Source organism: Prinia subflava, chromosome 6 (assembly GCF_021018805.1).
Source record: "Prinia subflava isolate CZ2003 ecotype Zambia chromosome 6, Cam_Psub_1.2, whole genome shotgun sequence".
Classification (NCBI taxonomy): domain Eukaryota; kingdom Metazoa; phylum Chordata; class Aves; order Passeriformes; family Cisticolidae; genus Prinia; species Prinia subflava.
This window is the reverse complement of record NC_086252.1, coordinates 10,056,040-10,078,573: the sequence shown is the minus strand read 5'-3', so window position 1 is coordinate 10,078,573 and position 22,534 is coordinate 10,056,040. Positions and strand designations below refer to the sequence as shown.

At 45.6% G+C, this 22,534-nt stretch overlaps 1 protein-coding gene across 3 annotated transcripts in view; it reads right to left on the bottom strand.

Moving 5' to 3' along the window:
- The window catches only part of UNC80 (unc-80 homolog, NALCN channel complex subunit), a 119,469-nt gene that overhangs the window by 39,749 nt on the left and 57,186 nt on the right, over positions 1-22,534 (bottom strand). For 2 of the 3 annotated variants that reach the window (XM_063400155.1, XM_063400156.1), the window contains exons 27-41: positions 18,895-18,995; positions 16,322-16,519; positions 14,156-14,263; positions 13,313-13,451; positions 10,337-10,518; positions 9,836-9,967; positions 9,142-9,328; positions 8,010-8,141; positions 7,374-7,517; positions 6,015-6,115; positions 4,407-4,493; positions 3,451-3,634; positions 2,731-2,825; positions 1,773-1,862; positions 1,298-1,399 (exon numbers count right to left, since the gene is read on the bottom strand). In XM_063400155.1, coding sequence (XP_063256225.1) covers positions 1,298-1,399; positions 1,773-1,862; positions 2,731-2,825; positions 3,451-3,634; positions 4,407-4,493; positions 6,015-6,115; positions 7,374-7,517; positions 8,010-8,141; positions 9,142-9,328; positions 9,836-9,967; positions 10,337-10,518; positions 13,313-13,451; positions 14,156-14,263; positions 16,322-16,519; positions 18,895-18,995 — 1,982 coding nt within the window. Of the gene's footprint in view, positions 1-1,297; positions 1,400-1,772; positions 1,863-2,730; positions 2,826-3,450; positions 3,635-4,406; positions 4,494-6,014; positions 6,116-7,373; positions 7,518-8,009; positions 8,142-9,141; positions 9,329-9,835; positions 9,968-10,336; positions 10,519-13,312; positions 13,452-14,155; positions 14,264-16,321; positions 16,520-18,894; positions 18,996-20,480; positions 20,685-22,534 lie in introns of all 3 variants that reach the window. The other variant, XM_063400154.1, reaches the window with a different exon arrangement.

The following is a 22,534-nucleotide window of genomic DNA, read 5'->3' as shown; positions in this document are numbered from 1 at the left end:
TTTTCTGCAGATTAATGTAAGCCCCAAGGTGGTCAGAGAAACCAGCTCCAAGCTGAAAGCCACATGTTTGTATTTCTTCTCTTCAAGGCCTTAGACTATAGTCAACAAGAAGTTGGAGTTGCTGTTTACCTTCTGGGATAAGGCTGGCTGACATCTGGCCATAGAAAGTATATAATTTCAAAAGAAATTCAAGAATTTCTATCATTTCAAGGAAACAGCAGACCATATTCTGCGCTACCGAAAAGGAGCAAAGCCTTGCTGGACTTCAGATTATCCCTTCCACTTTGCATCAATTGGGATACCAAATTCCATTCTACCAGCCTCCTTTGAACTTGGGACTGGCAGGACCAGCCAGGCTAGATATTCTATTTTAATGCCAAAAGTAACCACTAAGGCAGAGTGATATTTAGTTCCAGAAGCAACTGTCTTTGGAAGCAGTTTGGAGACAGCTCATAGCTCCTGGGATGAAGCCAAAACCAAAACCTGAAGCGTGTGGTTTCACACGTGACAAAGCTCAGGCTCACAGGTCCTGCCCTGCTGGGACCACCTTGCTCTGGAGTGCACTCAATCTATCAACAAAAAAAGAACTTTTCCATGGATTGCTGCTCAGTGGGTGGTTATTACAGTGGTGCTTTCTTTGCTGAAGCTGGATGTTTTCCATTTAAATATTTTTGGATCCTGTAGGGTGTATTAAATTCACTTATTTGTGGGACATCTCCTAGAACCAGAGTAATTTCTGTTAGAGAAGCAACCAAGTAGATCCCAAGTAATTTCAGATTTTTATTGACTTTCTATGACAGGTGCAGCACACAAAATATTGTCCTATTCTGTGCCACGCACATATGAGACAGCATCGACTTCATTTTCCATGATTTGAGCTGCTAGTAGCTCAGCAGCCTTCTATAACCACTCCTGATGATATTTTCCTACTCTCAGTAAGAACACAACTACAATAGGTGGCTTTTGGCTACAAAAATACAGCTGTTAATAACAAATTCATAATGTTTAGGCACATTCACACAGATCCTTTTTTAAATTTTCTGCAAGATGATCCACCTGAAGGAAACTGGCTGGACAGAGTAGAGGAGGGGGGAATGCACATCCCACTCCAATCTTCCTGCAATAATGTACATTATGTATGTATGTCTTCAAGACAGATTTCACACTGATTACTACTTCCCCAGCAAAGCTCTTGATCTGCATGCAGCATGAGGGAAAGCCTTTAAAAGGGAAAAAAGGATTTTTTTTTTCTTCAGGGTTTGTTTCTGGGTAGGGGTATTTAGTGAGAGTAATTTACCTGTTTCTGGATGAGCTCTTGGCCCTTTTCTGGGTGCATCTGCACCAGGTTGAGCTGGGGAGAAACTGACCTCCGGAAAGGATAAATATCACGGACGTAGGTCTGCCAGGAAAGGAAAAGAAGTGTATTTTAAACAAGTGTAATCACTATGGCATCACTCAACAGAAAGGAAAAAAAGGGCCCTTCAGCTCTTTCTGAAGGGCACGGGCTTTCAGACATTGTCAGGCATCACGAAAGAGCACAAATAGAAGAGAAGTGTGATCTCTTCTAAGAAAACTAGACATCCTTGTCTTCTGCCTCTTCCCTCTTCCCTCAGATTCCAATCTTACACCACACACAACTAAAGATGTGATGCCCACAGGACAGAAATCTATTGATAGGATGTTTGTTCTCCTTTAGATAACCCTGATGTGTAAAAAGGAGCCAGATGAAAAGTCAAAAAAACAAAGTTACATGGACTTGATCTTTGCCTTACCTTGTTGTAATGAATGAGATTCCAACGCTTATCCATTAAAAAATAATGAGAAGACTGAGTTTCAGGTATGTTAAAAAACTCCAAACACTCCTGAAAAGAAAGAAATCAAAATATCCTGTTACTTTCTGTACAAATATCACAACATCCAAAAGAAGAATATCCATCTAATAATAATAATCTATAAAGAAAGAAGCATGTACACCTCAGTCAGATTGGCACACTCTTGTGGCTTTAATTATTTATTTATTTATTTCATCATGAAGTACCTGAGTGTGTTTGTGATAATCCAGGCATGCTGACATCACAACCCTGAAGCCTGGTGTTACTCATCTTGACGTCTTCACATCACATGTTTGTCTGTCTGTATGAGCCATATGGCCCTGGGTATTTATCAAGATTTAGGGATAGGTGATATTCAGAGACACTGAAGTTCTGACCCTTCAGAACACTGGGATTTGATTCCCAGTCAAATCCAGCATAGTCAGACCAGCTGGAGGCTGTTACAGGTCTGTTTCCTACATGGCTCAATTAAAACCATCCAGGAATTTTTTGGCAGAAAGTGACTGCATAGCTCCTGGACACCAAAATATTGTTGTGGCTGCTGAACCACCATTTTCACTCTGATCTTGATCAATCTCTCGTCTCTAGCGTTGATAAAACCAAACATCTAAATGATCTGTGTATTCATCAAAAGTATACAGCAAATACTCAACATGCTGCAGTGTCCCCAAATGCGGCTGCATTTGTGAGGTTTGTGCTTTCTGTGAGTTCAGAGCAGTTCTAACACCCTTGAACGCGGGATCCTGTTTATTGCACCAGCTCCCCTCACAGAGCTGCCTGTGAGCAGAATTTCCCTCCCCTGACACTGGAACAGGACGATCGTGCAGAATGAACTGCTGGCACACGGCTATGGCAGGTCAATGTCTGCGGTTTGTCCAGCCCAGAAACTCACTCCTACCTTCAGAAGAGCCTCAAACTGGGTGTCCTCGTGGACTGGCAACTGCGTTGGGATGTCACACTCGTTCTGTCCATGCACAACAAGGGTTTTTGTGCCTAGAGGAAGAAAAGTCATTGCATTCTCCCTGGCCTCTTTAATTAACTCAATTTCAAGAGACTGCCCCTGGAGCAGGAGTGGTACTTGAAATTCATTCCTAGACAGGCAGACAGACTATGCAAATCCTGTCTGGAACAATTAAATAGCCTTAACATATTCTCACACTTCCACAGTTTAATGAGAAATTAAATCCTGTTCCTAAAGGGTAAGCTGGCTTTAGCAGCAACTGTCAGCTCTGAGGAAGAAACACATACAAAAGGTCAAACCTGTTTATCAGCAAGATCTCTCTTGTCTGACTCATGGTGCCCAGAGTCTGAATGGAAGAGTTTTACAGTGGTGCTCCTGCCAGCCTTTCACAGCCCAACTGGCACAAAGCTCTGTGTTAAAATACTGTTCCAATTCACTTTCTCTTTGCTTCTTTTAGAGCTCTTAAAGTGGTGTTTTGAATCCCAAGGAATCAGCAGGAGAATTTGCTGACTGAATACTCAACATAAGGAAAACTGCCTTAAAATACCCAGCCATTTGTAACAGGTCTCATTCTTACCCAGTTCTATGTATCTTCTTTGTGGTAAAGTGGGCTAGAAACTTGGAAGTGAGGGAGATTTAAAGCCTAATTTCTCATACCTGGCATTGAGGCAGTCACCAGCAGCTTCACTTCACACTGCTCCTTCTTCATGGTCTGTTTGAGATCCTTGAAGAAGAGGCCTTCAACGTAACCCACCACTTCCCAAAGGAAGGTGAGAGTGGCAGAAATGGCATCCATGCCCCACTCACATGGCGTCCGTACAAAATACATGATCAGTCCTACCTGCAGGTAATAAGTGAGAGGAATGTCTGGTTGTACACACTCCTTTAACTATGCAGAGCATTGTATAAACACAGATAACACTGCTGGTCTATCTGCCTTCATTCAGAGGGATAAACTCATTAAACTTCCATCCTGAAATTTTATACATATAAAAAATCAATCTGCCTGCAATATTCTTCCTTTTTCTAGAGATCACGAGGACTGGGGGCAAAATGTACTCTTGCAGTACAGCCTTAAGCACCAGTGCAGATGAGGAAAAGGGAGAATGGCTGCAGTTAGAGACTACCCATTCTTTCTACTCTGAAGGGCTGCCATGTGAAGGGCTGCCATGTAGACAAACTACAGACAGCTCCCTGGGGAAGCACACACCTTGTCTGCTTCACCTCCTGCCTACCACATTTGTCCACAATCTTGAAAGATGCCACTAGATTTGCTCCAAGAGGACTGTCTATCAGCAGAGCACTTTCTGAACCCAAATTAAGTGAAATAATTCAAGGTTTCTGGAGCCAGGACTGTTCTAATTGTCTTTAACTCCCTGGCCAAGGTTCAGTTCAGAAATCCGTGACGTGTTCAGGTTGCTCAGGGGTTTAATAAAAAGAGAAAGGTTCTCCTTCCTCTCCCCAGAAGGCCAGAAAGGCTAGTGCAAGCCTGGTGACTTGCACCCACAACCTCGAGCAAGTATGAGCTGTATAAGAAAATTAAGTGCAATTATTGCACATATAAAGACAGAGGAGAGATTCTGGGCTGCCCAGTGGGCCCACAAGCTACTCACCAAGTAGTTAAACAGGATATGAGACGTCTGGGCAGGAAAGTCTCCAATGTTCAACAAAAGCTTCCTTAGCATATACATCAGCTCATCCTGGAAGAAAAGTGAAAGTTTTTTCTTCCCACCAGGAAGTGAAGAACAGATTTCCCCCTGCTGTCCTTTCTTGCTTTGGTTTCTTCCAATTTTTCCACTGTCCCCTTTTCAGCTTTGTCTCTCACGGTATGAAGGGATTATAGAAGGGACAGAATGTCATTCTCAGCTGAAGAGAGACAGATGGTATCACAAATGTCCTCTGTGGCCCTTAGCCTCTCACCCCACAGCACATTTGAGCCAGTGTCAGGCAGGGGTAAGCACAGGACAATCCATGCCAGGGATACACCTGGTGGTAACTTCCAGGGAAACACCCCTGTTCTCTGTGTTCTATACTTGTGGTCACAGTAGGCCTGTGAAGAGATGGTGAAACAACAGACTGCAATGGCTCAGAAACCTCTGAGGCTGGGCAGATCACTGATTTCTTCTCAGAGGCACTGAACAAACAACCTCTCCAACCAGAGATGTTGTGGATGCCCCATCCCTGGAATTGTCTAAAGGTAGATTCAAAGGGGGGTTGAGAAGCCCAGTGTAGTAAAAGGCATCCCTGCCAGTGGTGGAGGGGCTGGAAATATGTGATATCTAAGTATGGGATATCTAAGTATGGGATATCTAAGTATGGGATATTCTAGGAAACAGACGTGACCTCCTGACCACAAATAAAAGCTTTGTGGGCGATTGCTGAGGAGTCTCAGCAACAGTAAGTCCATGAATATCTGCTTGCTAAAGAACCAAAAGGACAGCCTTTCCTGACATTTCTCAGGTTTAGTATCCATTTTAGAGTCAGCTCTTAGGTAGTGGTTTGAAAGCTGAGGCCAGTGATACTAATATCATACACCAATATGCAATTGAGAAAGTGACAGGGAGAGTCTCCCTGCCTTCTGCACCATCAGAAGCAGTTTGCTTCTCTCCCATAAACCTCAGCCATGCTCTTGGAAGCAGTCTAATGAGCCACAGAGACACAGTGCCAGCCCATCCTCCAGAGAATCTCAACAGAGTGGCCTGAGTGCAGGCAGTAGTTCCCGTGCCCCGTTCACTAAGAGCTGCTCAAAGCTCAGTGGTGACAATCAGCTGTGTCCCGTTCACAGCAGTGCACAAAGACTGAAGCCAAACGGTGACACGCTGCACTGTAACAGCAAATGCCCTTCTGCAGTGGAGCCCACGAGGTGGCTGTGCTGTGAGCTGCGCTGTGAGCTGTGAGCTGCGCTGAGAGCTGCGCTGTGAGCTGAGAGCTGTGCTGTGAGCTGTGCTGTGAGCTGTGCTGAGAGCTGCGCTGTGAGCTGTGCTGTGAGCTGCGCTGAGAGCTGCGCTGAGAGCTGCGCTGAGAGCTGTGCTGTGAGCTGTGAGCTGTGCTGTGAGCTGCGCTGTGAGCTGTGCTGTGAGCTGAGAGCTGTGCTGTGAGCTGTGCTGTGAGCTGCGCTGTGAGCTGTGCTGTGAGCTGTGCTGCGAGCTGCGCTGCGAGCTGCACTGCGAGCTGTGCCCCTGCCCCAGGGGCTGTGACACCCTGGGGACAGGCATGGGTACCTGTCTGTTGCTGATGGTGAGCTTCTCAAGGAAGTGGCGCAGAACCGTGGAGGGGTCCTCGATCAGGCAGTTCCACAGGACCTGCTGAGCAACAGCGCTCACTGCGAGAGAGAGAGGAAACCAGGACAGAACTGCCTTTCAGCAAAGCCATAAACTGTTATATTTAAAAAACATTCCTAGTCTCCTACCTTCCTCTGTCGTATTTTATACTGGAACACCCTAGACCCCATTTGATGCACTAGAATTCCTGCTGACCAGGACAGTGATCCCACTAATAATAAACAGGTCTAACGTTTGAGCCTTCCCTAACTACTCATGATATGACAGGAAGCACTTCACGACTGGTAAAGAATGATAAAGAAATAACTGCCTGGATTCCTAACTGCAGATGGACAAAACCCAGCAACTGAGAGAAAGTCAGGTACTTTTTTTTTGTTCATGCACATAAGTTCAATTTCATGGTGATTCCTTGAGTGATTTTATCTGGTATTGGTGAACAGTATTAGCCAGCAGGGAATTGTGTTGATGATTAGCTCCCTGAGATGCAAATAATTGCAATCATCTGAAGGTTAACAACAGCACAGAATTATTCATGATTTTGTTTTCAGTACTCAGCTGCTGATCACAAAACCACACATACATTGTTTAGAGGGCTGGCTGTAACAGCTAAAACTGAATAAAAAATGTAACAGGAACTTAAATGCACAACTAGCTGACATGATGAGCGAGAGATGAAGGAAGCAGAGCAGTCTACCATGTATTAACACTTTTGAGAAAACAAATACAAGGAAATGTACTATTGATTTGCAAAGACATCATAGACCATAGCCAAAATGTTCAGGCTGTGTACAGGTGGCTTTCTGCTTGACATAGGAGCGAGAAAATATGAGTGGGGATAGATCTCCAGAGGTCTTCAGTCCAAGCCCTGCTTGGAGCAGGACTGTCACCTACGTATGTTAACATAGCTGTGACTAGCCAGGGCTTGACAACCCCTGTGCATGGAGAATCACAGAAATTAGGGTCATTAACTTCCTTCACACTTTCTACACTGAACTGCCCAAGTTGTAACATCTAAGTGTTCTTCTAACTACTTGTTTCCTCTGAGTCACACCAAACAAGCCCAGCTTCCACAATTACTCCTCAAAGAACACTGGTGTTAGGCCTCTTACCATCCTTGTATCCCCCCACTAGACTTTTATCAGCTTCTCAGTATTTCTTTTGAATTAGGGGCTTTTCTTTTGCCTGAAAAGGCAAAAGCCCCTCAAAGCCAAACACAAATTATGTAGACAACAAAAGGGAAAAGCTCTACAAAGATAACAGGTTTGAAGCAGGTTCTTGAAGCTCAGTGCGGGTCAGTACCAGCCACTCCGTCCTCGCGGACCTCTCCGTCCTCCATCAGGTGGACGATGGGCAGCACGGCCGCGCAGATGCACGCTGGAAACACGGCCTGCGGCGGCTGCGGCACGTGGTGGTTCGGGGTGTGCTCCGTGGTGTGCTCCTCGTCTGGGCAGGGAGAGGAACACGGGTCAGGGAACACACCAGGCAGATAAACACCAGAGTCAGTGGCTCTGCACACAGAACAAAGATCAGAACGCTGCTCGCTGCACAAGCACCACAGGTTTGCTGCTGTCTCCAGGTGGAAATGGAGCCTCCAGCCAATTTCTTGATCAAGAAATTTTCACTGTAAACATGCAATTTGTCAACTAACATTTCTTTTCTTGAAGGCAGTCCAGTTCCTTTTGATAAAATCCTTTATTTTTTTTTCAGCTAGGGTGCTCCCTAGAGCACTACTCTCCAAGTAGAACATCAGAGCCAAGAGAAAGTGTTGTGACAGCAGCAGAGAAAAAAACGATGAAGGGCAGTAACTTATTATAAAGTGGCTCAAGCTTGGGAACATATTCGGCAAAAAGAAATGCCAGAGCTTTATGGGTCAACAGGGAAGGCTTCCAGTGAATGAAATCCCAGGAGAGAACAGCCCAAAGTGAAGCCACCCACCTTCTGCACTGACTGCAGAGCGCACTGACCACACGGAGCCCCGGCGGAAGGAGTAATTCCTGTGAGAGGTGCTGGAGGTGCACGAGGGGCTCACGGAGAGGCGGCGCGAGGCCAGGTTGGCAACTTCTTCTACTGACAGAGAGAACACAAAATGTCAATCCAGATCCAGCCCACAGACTTTGGGGAGGTTTCTGAAGGACAGCAACTACCAACAAATCAGAACACTGGAAAGTCAAGTCAGGTAACACTCAGCAGACACAATTTAAAAGCTGTAAAGATCAGTCAGACAGGTGACTTGCTCATGCTTTGGGAAACAGCAGAACATTGCTCCATGAGAGTGTTCAGTGCTCTGGTGCATCACAGTGTAACAGAGCTGGCCCTGGAGTTTTTTTCATCCACTCACTGCTCACCATCATTGTTGCTGGTGCTTTGTTTTTCTTAAGAGCTAGGATTTCTGCTCACAGCTTTTCCAGCGTATGCTTGGATCTCATCAACCCTCTGCTCACCTAATGGCACATACCTTGGAATGCCTTTAATGAGGTTTTTGTGTTCTGCTAGCCTGGGCCAGCAAAACTCCTCACCCACAGACCAAGCTTACTGTGACTTGTTTGGCTGCCTGGAAGTTTGGTCCTGAGCTTGATCTGCTCACCTGGGCACCCCCACTACTCACCATAAAGGTAGAAAACCCCAGAGAAAACTCAGTACATCCTAATCCTAAGACAGATACTGCCAAAGAGCAATTCCTCCTCCCTTTAATTATTGAAGAGTTAAAAGTTAGTAAAGACAGATTTCATTCCTAGTGTTGCATACTCTCTTGTATTAAATCCTGCCAGAAACTGGGAGCTTTGAGATGTCAAATGCTGGCAAGTTCCACTGAAGTTGGGGCAGACGGGGTCAGTATCTTTATCACCCAGTAAGAACTCAATATATCTGAGGTTTTGTCTCTTCTTTTTAACTGATTTTCAAATACCCTATTTCTCAATTACTTGGACTCTTCAACAAATGGCCGTGGTTGGGACCTTCCTCACACTAAAGATCAACTTTCCTGGGCATGGCCACCCTTAGCAGTGCTCTGTGTTTGTGGGAAATGCTCCCAGGTGGCTGGAGTGCAGCTCCTGGTCCCAGAGCACACCTTCCTCCTCCTGCTCAGAGCTGGGTGTGCAGGAGGGCTCGTAGCAGGCCTCCTGAGTGATGGGGATGGCCGTGATCAGACTGGCTTCCCGGCCCAGGCGCTTCTTCTCCTCCTCCTGCTGCAGGTTCTTCAGGATGTGCTCAGCCCGCTGGTGGGAACGGGACACAGCTCGGGCAGAAAAGGACTTCTGTTGGGAGGAAGAGAACAAACCCAGTCTGAAGCTGGTAGTTTAGATGCACATGGATTTTCTGCCAAAGGCTTCACCTCAGTGACGTTCAGCAACTCGGTTTGTAAAATAAATCAGACCAGTGCCGGCTGAACAGAGATTCACAGGAGAATTACTGGCAATAAGCCTACAACAAGCTTTGGTGCAAACCTCCCAGGAGACACCACATGAACCAGTGCAGACTAACTCATCCCTATTGGAAAAATCTTCTCTTGGAGAGAGAGCAGCTGTGTGCTCCTCAGATCTAAGCTAGTGTCACAGAGATACGAGGTGCAGTACAGCACCTCAGTGAATAAACAGAAAAGCCTGATGCTTCTGTAGAAAATTCTGTGTCCTGCACAGACTACACTAGATTTTTTCCCCAGCTGGGAAAGACAATCTCAGAGGTTAATCCACATCTTTTGGCTTAACTTACCACACACCTCTACAGAGGAATAAACAGTGCTTCCCCTCAGGATGTCTGCTTACCGACTGATCTTCATTTATGGGGTCCTGCACACTCCCACTGCACTGAGGGACCCAGGGAGGGTCAAACATTGGCACCGACGGCATCCCCAGTACAGGAGAAGGCAGAGTGAAGTTTATACTTGGAGGGGGAATCTAAACAAGACCATGAAAGACGTGTTGTTACAGCAAACTATTATTGTCAGTATTGTTAATTAAACATGAGCAGAAGTACTCAAGACACAAATGAACTCTGCCAGATTTTCCCACCTGTGTGTCTCACTGGACTGTAACACCATCTCTGACATACATCTTCTGTGATGTATCTCCTGACCTGAGTCCCCATTTTATTCTCCCTATTTTAAACAGGACTTCTTCATATCACCTCCCCCACTAGTGAGACTTACACAATAACTTTTTTCCCTGAACAGAGTTTCAGAAATTTCATGGCAGTCTGTCATTACACATCTATCCCGCAAGGCAAGCTGTACATGTTATCATTAAGCTTCACTGGGTCTTATCTACCTTGAAGATCTGCTGTGCTCCCTCTTCCATCCTTGGCCACACTTGATACCTGAACCTCCAGAGTGTGTGAAATTTAAGAATGGCATTGAGCCTCTGCACCGTCTCTGGGTGATGAAATTCGGACATCAGCATGTCAGAAACAGCCTCTGGCACCTTCACAGCACACAGCAGGAACATGGCAGCTGCAGGGAGGGAACATCTGATCACCTCTAGTTCTCAAAAATGTGCTTATTTGGCAAAGAAAAACATCAGGTGTACAAACCCAAACCAAAAGAAACCCCATCTTGGCTCCACAAATAGGATCACCAATCCACCAGGCCTAGAGAAAACTGCATTGCTCTGTGAAACCAAGCACACGTGATTCCACCTTTTGGAGCCACATGGCATTACAGCTGAAGCTTGCAAATTCTTCTGGAAAACCTGCTTTTTAAAATAAAGTACACCTCTGACCTTCTCAGCCGTGACTTGTTTGAAATAAGAACGTCTCTTGAAGTAAAGGGATTAATTGAGTTTGGCTTTCAAAGATCTCAGTTCTAAGTGATTTCTGTGTTGATTAATCAAGGCTGGTTTAACAGAAACTCTGTCTTTAACAGAAGCTCTGGAACAGGAGGCAGTGCCCCAGTAGAAGTCACCTGGGTATTTGCACGGGTAAAAGCAGTTCTTAGTTAAGTGGGCTCCATGCAATGATCCCAATCTATCTCCAAGAGAAAACACAGCAAGACAAAGGACCATGCCCAACAGCAGAATGGTCGCTGAGGCAGGACACTCTGTACCCCAGGGAAGCTTATCTGCTCAATCCAGCATCTGGTGCAGAGCTCTGGGCATTCTTCACCCTCTCCATGAAGTGAGGAGATGTCTCAGGCCAGACCAATGCCAAGCAGGAGTTACCCCAGGTGCCAGGAGTGGAACTCCAAATAAACAACTGAGTGTAAAAGCAGATGTGAGGAAATAAGCTAGAAATTCTTGACTGACAGTTTTAAAATCTATCAAAACCACACAAATTTCTGCAGAGACAGAAGTCTCCTACACACTCCCTGGAACACACAGGGGATCTTCTCCTGCAAGGTCAGATGTGACTCTGCAGCTGCTTTCCCTGGGAATTGAGAGGAAAGGTTCTGAATACACCCCATCATCAACTGGGTGCTAAGTACACTGCATCTTCAGCTGCACTGTTCCTTTGCTAGTTGTAATACAGGTACCTCTATCAGGCACAGTATGTTATCTACTAGCAGCTCTTTCTGTGTAGTAAATAGTCTGTTTAAAGTCTTGTATCTGCTAACTTTGTGTCTATTAAATAAATAATCTATTCTGTAATAGATCAAATCAGCCATTATTAAACAACTTGTGAGTCAGAGGGTGTTTTGGGGTGCTGGCCACCCCAATAAAGCTACTGCCTGCTGCCAGAGTCCTGGGCAGAAGGCAGGGACTTATCTAAGCCCCCACCTCCATTTCTAACAGTGGCTGAGCTGACCTGTAGCTGTTTCAATGGCTCATACCTGAATATAAACAGACATTAATTAAAATACAGACTGATGGAGGCCAATCAATGCAGATGGTGTCTGAGGGGCACTGCAGGAGACAGAGGCAGAGGGATTAGGGTTGCTGTGGTAGCTCAGTGGTGTCAGAGAATCCATGGCTTTGGTCACCAGCAGCTCACCGCAGAGCACTGGAGACAATTTCTCTGGATCTGCTGGCTGTTCCTCCATAGCAGCAAGAAGACATTTGCCACTGTGTTTTCTTCAGTGCTTATTCAGCAGGTGCCAGGCCCCTGGCAGTGCTCATGGGGGCAGTGTGACCACTGCAGGAAAACAAGGCTGCTCTCTGACTGCCTGGGCTCCTGGTGCTGCTCACAGCCTGCGGGGATCTCGAGGTTTCACCAGCTCAGAGCATCTTCTGCTCTCTAACCTCCTCAAACTGCAACAGGTCTTAGTAGGACAGATGTACAAGTGTGAGTTCATTCTGAAGCAACCATGAAGAGCAGAGCCCTGGGAGAGGTCAGCAGATGGTGCTGTAGTGCATTAATAAGGCATTCTTTCCATCCAGCCTCGGCAGAACAACACTGAGGGTTTTCAGTGCAATGATGAATGCAATTTATGCTTGGGCTATAATCACTTGCTACTAAAAAACAGTGCTATCCACCCTCAAATGGATTTTAACCCTCCCTACAGGAAAGGAGGAAGAAGGAAGATGTAGCATTAATACTTTGATTCACTAATGGAATACCTCTTCTGACACATCCTGACTGTGTTTGTTTTTTCACAGCTGCTCATTAGGTCAGTCATCCTTAGGCCAAGGGATAAGCTCTGAACCCAGATCATTCCCATGGGAGAAAAGCCAAGCTCATAGCAGCAACTTTGCAACAACATCTATGATTTTATATTTTATTGTAATAAATTTCATCCCACGTGCAGAATTTCAAAGTACTGCTTTCACAGGTATATGATGTCCTAATCACCTGTCTTAAAGATGCCTCTCAGCAATGTGTGATCAGCAATCATCTGTACACTCTAAAACCAAATGGAAATGGAAAATTTAGATAGTACCATAGCAAAGCAGCACTTAATGAGCAAAGCAACATGAGACTTTTCCTTACAGCAGAACAGGAGCTGTGACAGCTTCACTCTCATTCCTTGTGTCAGTTTTCGCACGGGCTCTGAACTGGTGCTAAAATTTCCATGAGGCAACACACAGAATGCTTTAGCAGACTCTGCACAGACTGAATCACTGTTTCCTCTGCCCACAAACCCAACTGAATACAAATACTCATTTTGATATTCTCCAAACATCCCCCACGTCCAGGCCCTCAGACAGAGTGCCCTCCTGATCCTTCTGTTTTCCACAGAGCACACAAGGAAACCAAAGAGCCCCCGAGAAAGCCCTGGTGGCTTCAGATTCCTCCACTACAGGCCTGCCCAGCCCTGTGGCGGGCTGTGGGTGTGCAGGCACAGCAGGCACTCCGAGGGGCCTGGCTCTCACCTGCTGCTCCGGCCATGTGCTCGTCCACGCTGAGCAGGAGCTCCCAGGCCGCGGGCTGGATGTCCCCGTACATCTCCTCGGTGAGGATGGGGGCAGCCTTGATGAGCAGGGACAGGGGGGCAGGGGACAGGCTCATCACCTGCAAAGACCGAGCCGCGCCTCAGGGCTGAGCCTGCAAACCACCCACAGGGAACAACACGGTGATCTCACCCTGCTTTTGGGCTGTGAATTACCCACCAAGAACCTCGAGGTTCATCCTTTTCTGAAAATGCTCCACGGAGGGGCCGTGGCTTTCAGCCTACACTAAAACTGCAGTGTTTCCAAGCTAGCTCCTAGAGGCTTTTGCTTGTTCCTCACATTACCAAAAAACCAAAAGAGAGGACAGAAGGAAAGTCAGGCTCCCCCAAAGTGGTGCACAAACAGCAATACAGGCCCATTAAACTCTCACTAAGAACAGGCTTATGAAGAGTCTGTTGGTTTTCAGGGACCTTGAACAAGTAAGAACAGAAAATGAATACTGTAAACCACTAGGCTGCAGTTAAACATATCTGAGAATTCTCTGGGTTTTTTGTATCCTCAGCTTTGGTGTAAATGTCACTATGGAAAGCCAGAGATGCAGACGGTGATTTAATGGAGCTAAATGTTTAAAGGAGTCTTTGTTTCCTTAAGAAGTTTCAATTTAGTATTACTCAGATTGGGAAAAGATGTAGGGTTGAACTGATAGATAGTCAGGAACAGTTCTTCAGAGGGGCTTGGAGACCCATATACATTTACCCTCTTGTTGCATTTTAACCTGGCACCTATATATCTGCCTCCTTAACCAGCATATGGCCTGAGCAGTACCTGATTCCTGATGTATTTTAGCATTCCAGAGTCCTTCTTCCCTTCCAAGTTGATATCAATCACTCTCTTTTTAAGAGAAGGAGTTCTCAAGCATGACTTGTCTGAGCACTGGAAGGAAATAAAAAGAAAGTGGCATTCACATCTGTATTTCTCAGAATGTGGAGAAGGAGGTTATGGACAAGAGGAATTTCCATATACCATTTCTATCTGGTACCAGAGCTGTAGCACAAAGCTTCCTTCTTTACTGGCAGCAGGCCTAGTATCAGTGAGACAACACATACCCAATTTTCCTCTATTTTTTACAATGCTTTTCCCAATAAAATCTCAAGGCAGAAGACAGTAAACCAAGTGAGGAATGTGAATATTTTCTGTGTAATCTTCACTGGTGGCATGCTCATGTATTTAGTTCAGTAGGTGCGAGGCAAAAAGTCCACAGCTTCCCTCTAAAAAATTACCAGTGCAAGTGTTCAGTGTACAGAGTGATTACTCTCTCAGAAACATGCAATCACTGATGTGGGGAAAGACCTCTAAGACCATCGAGTCAAACCAGCAGTCTAATGCTGCCAAGTCCACACTAAATCATGTCCCAAGTGCCAGATCCTTATGTTTTTTAGAGCCCTCCAGGGACAATGACTCCACTGCCTCACTGGGCAGCCTGTGCCAGAGCTGGACAAACCTTTCAGAGGAGAAGTTTTTCCTAATATTCAACATGAACCTCCCCTGGTGCAACCTGAGGCCATTTCCTCACAACCATGTCCCTTGTTTCCTGGGAGCAGAATTCTACATCCACCCGGCTGCACCCTCCTGTCAGAGTTGTGGAGACTGAGAAAGGTCCCCTTGAGCCTCCTTTTCTCCAGGCTGAGCTCCCCCAGCTCCCTCAGCCACTCGTGGTGCTCCAGCCCCTTCCTCATCTCCGTTCCCTTCTCTGGACACACTTCCCTGTCTTTCTTGGGCTATGAGGAAAGCAAAGACTGTCAACTGCCCTCTGCACGTGAGGTCTGTGCAAACACCCTGCACGTGTTTGTAGGAGACCTCACTGCCTCTGAAATGCTTTTGTCCTGCTGTTTCTTAAATGCTTTGATGGTTTAATGTATGATGAAATGCACATCTCTATCTTGCAATTCCAGCTTGTAGATGAAACAAGACACAGAAATGCACAGTTCTTTTGGTACCTTTCATGAAGCATACCAGCTACTCTTGCCTGCCTTCTGCAGAGGAAATGACTGCCCCTCTTTCTAAATAACTCCTGCTGTTCTGTGCTAGAGGAAAAATGTGGTGTTTACAGTTTTCAGGAAAACAGAAACATCAGCTTCTGTTTCACCTCCTGTGTGCTTTCTTCCATGAAAATATCCTCCGATTTTCTAACTTGACAGGAAACAAACAATCTCCTGGTTGATGAAGAAACAACAAATTTTTCTCCTTCATATGCCACTGCCACGGATGATGGCCTCTTTACCCAACTGAAAGCTTTATGACAGTTTCACGAACACTTTTATTTTCAAAAATGTTTCAAACGTTTTGTTACTGCAACGTAGTTGAATGGCTCTGGCCATTACAGTTATTCAGGATAACTATAGTCTGTCTGCTGTGGTTTAACTGCTGACATGATTCAGTTGGTGCCTGGGTGGGCACTTCCCTGAAAGCAGAAATATATTTCCACCAAAGTTAAAAGCACACTTTCACCTATGAAAAGACACAAAGTTGTCTGACTATCCTGCTGAAATCGTTATAAAAAGGAGACAAACATTAAAGACTAATGTATACAGTTCTTGGAATAGCTGAGAGCTCAGACCTAAAAGAAAGAAATTGTGAAGATTTTACAAGAATTTCAAGAGAGATTCTCACTAACAGACAAGAAAAAAACATTAACAAAGAGAGACAGAATCCACAGGGTAGTAAGTAGAGGCCACAAAAGAACACTTAAAGTGAAGTCAGGTTGTAAGCTTTTAAAATGGCCTTATAAGCAACTAAGATTGATCCCAATCAGTAGGATTACATTCTTTACATAATGCTGAATGACCTAATTTCTGGTTTTTTTTACAGCAAAGCTAAGCTTAGGAGAAGCTGTATTCATTTTGTCATGGAAGAGCCATCAGGCAGTTTCCGATGGCAATAACGACATGCCTGGACACTTCCTAAAACACTCTGCTTTTCCCATCTACTCACCTCCTTTTGCTTTTTGCCTCTTGCCACGTTGTTCAGAGTGCTGTTTTCCCTCAGGGAGTCCGCCGTGTCCCCGTAGAGCAGCTTGATGGCGCGCACGAGGCGCGCGCAGGAGCGGCTGTGGTGCAGGTAGCAGTGCGGGTGGCAGTAGTCAATGTGCGTGCAGATGAAACTCTGCTGGTTGCACAGCAGGATCATCACCTGGAAATGAAATATAAACATAAAAAACGGTTACCTGTGGGAAATGGAGTTACACAGGCAGGGGCTGGGACAGTCAAGCGAACTTTTCCTCAGCCTGGCTAGGGAGGTGTGAAGCTCAACACAGCTTTAGAAAGGCTCGTGTGTCTGTGTAGATCTTCATACTTACAAGAGGTTTGCAAATTAGCTGGGCATGGCTAAAGAAACACTAGTGCTAACAAAGCAAAGAAACAGAGCTGCTGTAGATGTGAATATCCAGCTGGTGGCAAGGTTAAGGCTGAGGAAAACAGCCTCCTCTCAGTTTGCAGAAAAGCTATCACCATTCCGAGATGAGAGCTTGGGCTGGAAACCATCAGTTGCCAGTTATTATTAAAGCTGCAACCCCACCACATTTGGGGGTTAGCTTCCTTCAAGGGGTGCAAAGGGAAATATCTCAGTATACTCTCAAGTAGAAGTAAGCTGTGTCAGTTTGCTTCCCTCACTGTCACTGGGTAAGACCCATGCAGCCCAGCTCCACGGTAGCTGGCTCAGTTGATATTTCTGGTGTTGCCCCATGGCAGCAAGGAATAGTAAAATTTATCTAAAAATCAGGTAAATATTTTGGAATTTAGCTATTCTGAGCTCTGCTTTGCTGCAGAAACACTGGTGTTAGCTCCTAAGCTACTTAATTAAAGACAGCCTTGGCAGGTCTACACTCGAGTGATCACTCTCTGGTGTAACTCAAATGCCAGAGGAGCAAAGCTCAACCCAGCACTCTTTGTACACTGATTTTCAGCTTACACACAAACCCAGCCTCTTATTAGTGCTCTGAGGAAAACACACAGGCAGCTGCAAGCCATTCACACTGCAGCTCTTAAGAGGCCTTTATGAATCTTTCTCCTCCCCCACAATCCAGTGCAGAGGTACCCAGAATGACCAGAAGGAAGCTGTCCCAATTTTCCACCCACTGTGCCTATGTCTGTGCAGCTGCAGTCTGCTGGCTGTCTCTCCAGGCTGCCACATCATTCTCAACCTTAAAATACATAAGCTTCTAAAAATTAGAAGACAGGAGCTTAATCTAAAACAAACCTGTGCAATGTTTCCTGTGTTTGCCACCCTGTTCTGGCCTCCAATCATGTCGGGGTCAATAAAGAATAACTGAATATTTTTATCAATGTGCAAATGGTATAGCAGCACTGGCAAGCTTCTACCAGCCTCTGTCCACTCTTATAAATTGCTGCTATGAGTGTAACAGAGTGAGGACACCACACTCCAGGCTCCCTAAAGGACAGGTAAAGGAAATGTTGGTGCCTTCACAACAGCAACTGGAACCAGTGACCCTTTTGAGCTGTTTGCTTGTAACAACTAAGTAAAGCAGGCTTTTGTTTTGCCTGTAGTTTTAGTGACCATCTACCCACACCTTCTTTCTAACCAATGAAAAAAAAATCATTGTAATTTAATAGTGGTACTTGTGTGTCATTCACTGTACCAGGTGATTTTTCGAATCTTCCTTTCTCCTATGCAAGCTGATCACATGTAAAGTGGGACAAACATCTCGAGTTTCCTTCAAAAGTCATGAGTTCATGCATCCTCCCACACTGAGCAAGGGCACCATGATTTACCTTAAGCTGCTTACTAGGGAAATTCCCTTATCCTCTAGTGATGCAGCATCTCATACATACACATATGTCTAACACACTCAGTTTAGTACACTGGGATTTCCAAATGAGTGTAATCACTGCCAAGAGCATTAGAGCATTACTGGTAGAAAGCAGGGCAGTCCAGGCATTGAGGTACTAGATTGGAAGACACAGAATTCAAGTTCCCTGCCCTGCCAGCCTCATCTAAAAAAGACAACTAAAAACCACAACTATCAAGAACTGTTTCTGACATCCAAGTATTAGGTTAAGCCTGTTCTTGCCCACACCCCATAGGAACAGGGCAGCTAAAGGCAGTCTGTATAAAGTATGTGGGGAAAAACCCAAGTTATCTAGTCAGTATTGACAACTGTCCTGCCCAAAGAAAACTCAAAAGCCAAAGGGTTTTGACCTTTGACATCATCAGCCATTGCAGCACACTCTGTGGTTCTCCCTGAAACACACACTACTGGTCCTGCTGGAGAGAAGGTACATTTCTACTTGAGCTAATGTATTTTTCAGCAGAGGCAGTATGGCTATCCCTGCACACCTAGGGAGAAAAAACCCATAAAACTAGAGAGAAGGAGATTGAAGTCCATTTCAGAAATGGCAAACACTCAATTTCCAAAGGTCGCAGCTTACCTACACTTGAGATCCTTTATGCTGTATGGGAAAAGTACACACTGTGAGCTGGTTACTGCCAGACAAGGCTTTCCTGCTGGCAGTGCCATCCCTGAGAGCACTGCTGGCCCCCGTACTTACGTGCAGCCACGACATGTTGCGGTGATAGTTCTCCTCCATGCCCGTGTTGCTCAGAACCTCATGCTCGATGCTGGGCTCGCTCGCGCTCCAGGGGCTCCCTTCTTCAAAAGAAAAACACCCAAAAGGTTGCTGTTTGTGCTGCTCCCTGTGTGCTGTAAGACTAGGGACAGCATCTGCAAGCCAGGCCAGCCTTGTGGGAACAGATGAGAGTACACAGAGTGTGTCACACTGCAAAGACTGCACTTGGACCTCCCGCCCCAGGCTTGTGCTGGCTTCACGCTCACAACAACTATCTGGACTTGACCCATAGGTGTCTTGTCAGTAGCAAACATTTGTCCCTCCATTTTATTTTGCCTTTAATGGAAGGGAAATGGATAATCTAAAACCATCACAAACAAGTTCTTCGCACCATTCAGATGCTGCAAATGGTTGGTTTGGTGATCTGCATTGACTGGGCTCTGTGGTTAAAAATGTCTTCAAAAATCCAACCAGAAATGGCATCCAACTGGAAATGCCAACAGGCAAAGTCCCTGCTAATTGCCCATAAAAACTGCTACTGTCATGGGGATGAAAGGGGAAAAAAATCCTGATTCTAGCACACTAGAAGACTTCAGAACTCAGCCAGGGGATGGATTTCCCTGAGACTTTCACTGACCCCTGTGTTTCCCCTAGCCACTTCACACCCTCCTCCATGGGCCTCCTATAAAACTAATAGTAATGACACTGAGTTGGCTGGAGATGACTTTTGGTTTACCCTTTTTCTCTTCTTTAAGTGAACTTGTCTAAGAATTGACACTCCCACTCTCCATGTTCTCCTGCAGAAGCATCTTTTGGGCAACATAAAAACAACTGCTAAACTTGGGAGGTTATTTCAGCTCCAAAGGTAGCCACAATTTTTGGTTAACACCCACAGTGAAGGGAAGCCCTTTAACTCAACTGTGATGGGGATTTCACAGAGTAGGATGCACATCTTGTTTCCAGAGGACAAATATATGGACATCCACGTTTTAAATACTAAGGAAAGCAGCTGTAGACCACAAAAATAGATGCGTATGCCAGCATGTAGAAATACAGTATGCAGCATGTGAATGTTATGTTCTGCATATAGGAATACATGTTTCACATGTCACATGACATGCCTACAACATCATACCCAACGCAGAATATGAAGTACATGCCTAAATATATATGTGTTTATATATATATATATACACACATATAGCTAGTCTCTTGCTACGGACAGTAAAATATCATATATCCATATGACCTCATGCATTTGCTGGACCCTGTGACTTAGGGGGGTGTGTATGTGCAGATGCACAGGTGAGTGTCCTGCCCTAAAGACAGCGGGGGTTCAGCTGGCAGGGCAGCATTCTGAGAGCTCATGCTGAATGGACACTGCACTCAGGATCCGTACCGTGCTCCTCCCAGGCCCTGTTCCAAGGCACTCCCTCAGGAGAGCTCCAGGTTTTTCCTAGCCTGCAGAGGTGGGAATCTCTCGTCATTTCTAGCTCTGCTGCCATCACATCCAGAGCTGGGGGTCCTGGCTGCTGTCCCCTCCCTTTCCGCCCACTCATCTAAGTTACCTATATCAGTGACAGTGTCCCTGCTGTGGGACAGCTGCAGCTCCTCATTCTCAGACTCTGAGTCCTGCCGTGATAACTTGGTGCTCTTTAGGCTGCCGGCCCGGCGAATGCTGGAAAGGGAACCCCCCTTCTTCACCCGGAAACTGCAGGTTCCTTTAATCTGGAGCAAGCGGGAGCCTCCTATCCTGATCTTCCTGCTGGGAACTGTATTAAAAGAATAAAAGAGGACTTTTTTCCCCTTAATTTTTCCCCATTTCATAAAGAAAGAGATGCTGGCCCTCCCCACCCTCCCGACCCTTTGCTGCCAAGCCTGTATTGCAGTGTCTTCTGCCAGGGAATGTGGGATCAGAGGCTCCCTCCAAAGCCAACGCCAATGCAGCTCAATCGGTCGGGGAGTAAAGATGCTTCACAAAAATGTGCTCAACACCTCATATCCTGGAGATCTGGAACATCACCTCAGGCCTTGTCTGTATTTGCAATTAGCCCTCGTTCAATCATCAGCAAGCAGAGTCATCTGCACTAAGAGAAACCCGAAACGTGGACAAGAAGATCCTACAATTCACACCAACTGGAGTCAATCCAGGAAGCAGGATCTACCCAGTGGATGTAAATTGAGGTTTTCTTGGCCAGTCCTTAGAGTTTACATTAGTGCAGCGTCACCTCTTGCTACGGACAGCTGGCTGAAAGCACCTGGGACAAAGCTATTTTCCCATGGGCCTGGGTTCCATAAACCTCACTGAGCCCTGCAGCAGGATCAATTATCTCTTCATACAGCATGTGTGACTGCAGGAGGGGTCTGCTACACGGGGCTAGCTCACAGGGCTTCTCTGAAGAAAGATTTGCACAAATCTGTGTCTCTGCATGTTACTCTTCATCATTAGAATGCTTTAGAGGAAACAGAAGCACGTAGATCTCCTCCTTCAGACAAATCAGCAGCTTTCAGGCATTAACAACATCCACTGACACTCTGCATTTTTGATGAGCACAGACATGGAATGGGTCGATGTTTAAAGCACCAGCTGTTTGCACTTTCATTCTCCTCTTAGTTCAAAGGCGGTACATGGCAGTATGTCTGTCCAAATGTTGCAACACTCAGTCATTTTACTGCAGATCTAACAGGCAAGGCCACGTGGGGTCAATTACCTTTTGGGGTGTGCTTGGGAATGAACAGCACAGAGCTTTTTGAATAATACCATGGGTAAGCAAAATATTTGAATAGAATTGTATTTTGGCTTCGGGATAAAGCAAACACACCTTTACTCCTGAGATTGCCCCCAGTTCCTCCAGAACAGAATTCCCACCCCCATTTCCAGTGGCTAGCACCCTGGTCAAAGACAGCTAAGACATTTTGAGAGCTACCCTCAGTCCTCACAAATCAGCTGGCAAACACTGCTGAGTTCCAAATGATCTCCCTCCAAGTCACCATGCCAAGTTCCTTAGCAATTGCTACTGTTCCAATAACGTCCAGGTCAGCTCCACCAATCCCAAACTGCTCAGGCACCTGTAGCTGCATTTCATGCAGTCTGCAGAATCCCATTTTGGCACCCCCAGAGTCCGTGTGATCATCTGAGAGCCTGCATCTACCTAGCTGCAGTGCCTCTATTTCAGACCTACCTGGAGCAGGTTCTATACAGTAAACCCGTGGCTTTTGGATAGCTGCTAAGCCATGCCTGGGGGGAGCAATGAGAGCAAAGCTTTTAACACGCCAGAAACATGAAGGGAAACAGATTAGTACTCAAAAAAGAGTTTGAGATAAAGAAACCTCTCACTGCAGGCAAGCAAAGTTCAGTTACATTCACACAACAACATTTTCTTGTATAGCAAAGTGCAGATTATGAAAGATGCCTCTGCATCTGCAGTGTTTGGCCCAGGTGGATTCCCAGAAGAATATGCTGTGGCCAAAGAAAAGAACATAATTATTGTAATTTTAATATATAGCATTACCTTGCATTTATTAAGCTTCTAAAGTACTGGAATTACATTTTTGCTACGGTATATCAGGATTCAACCTTCCTATCGTAGTCACTTCCCCCATTTTAGAATGCAGTAAAGAG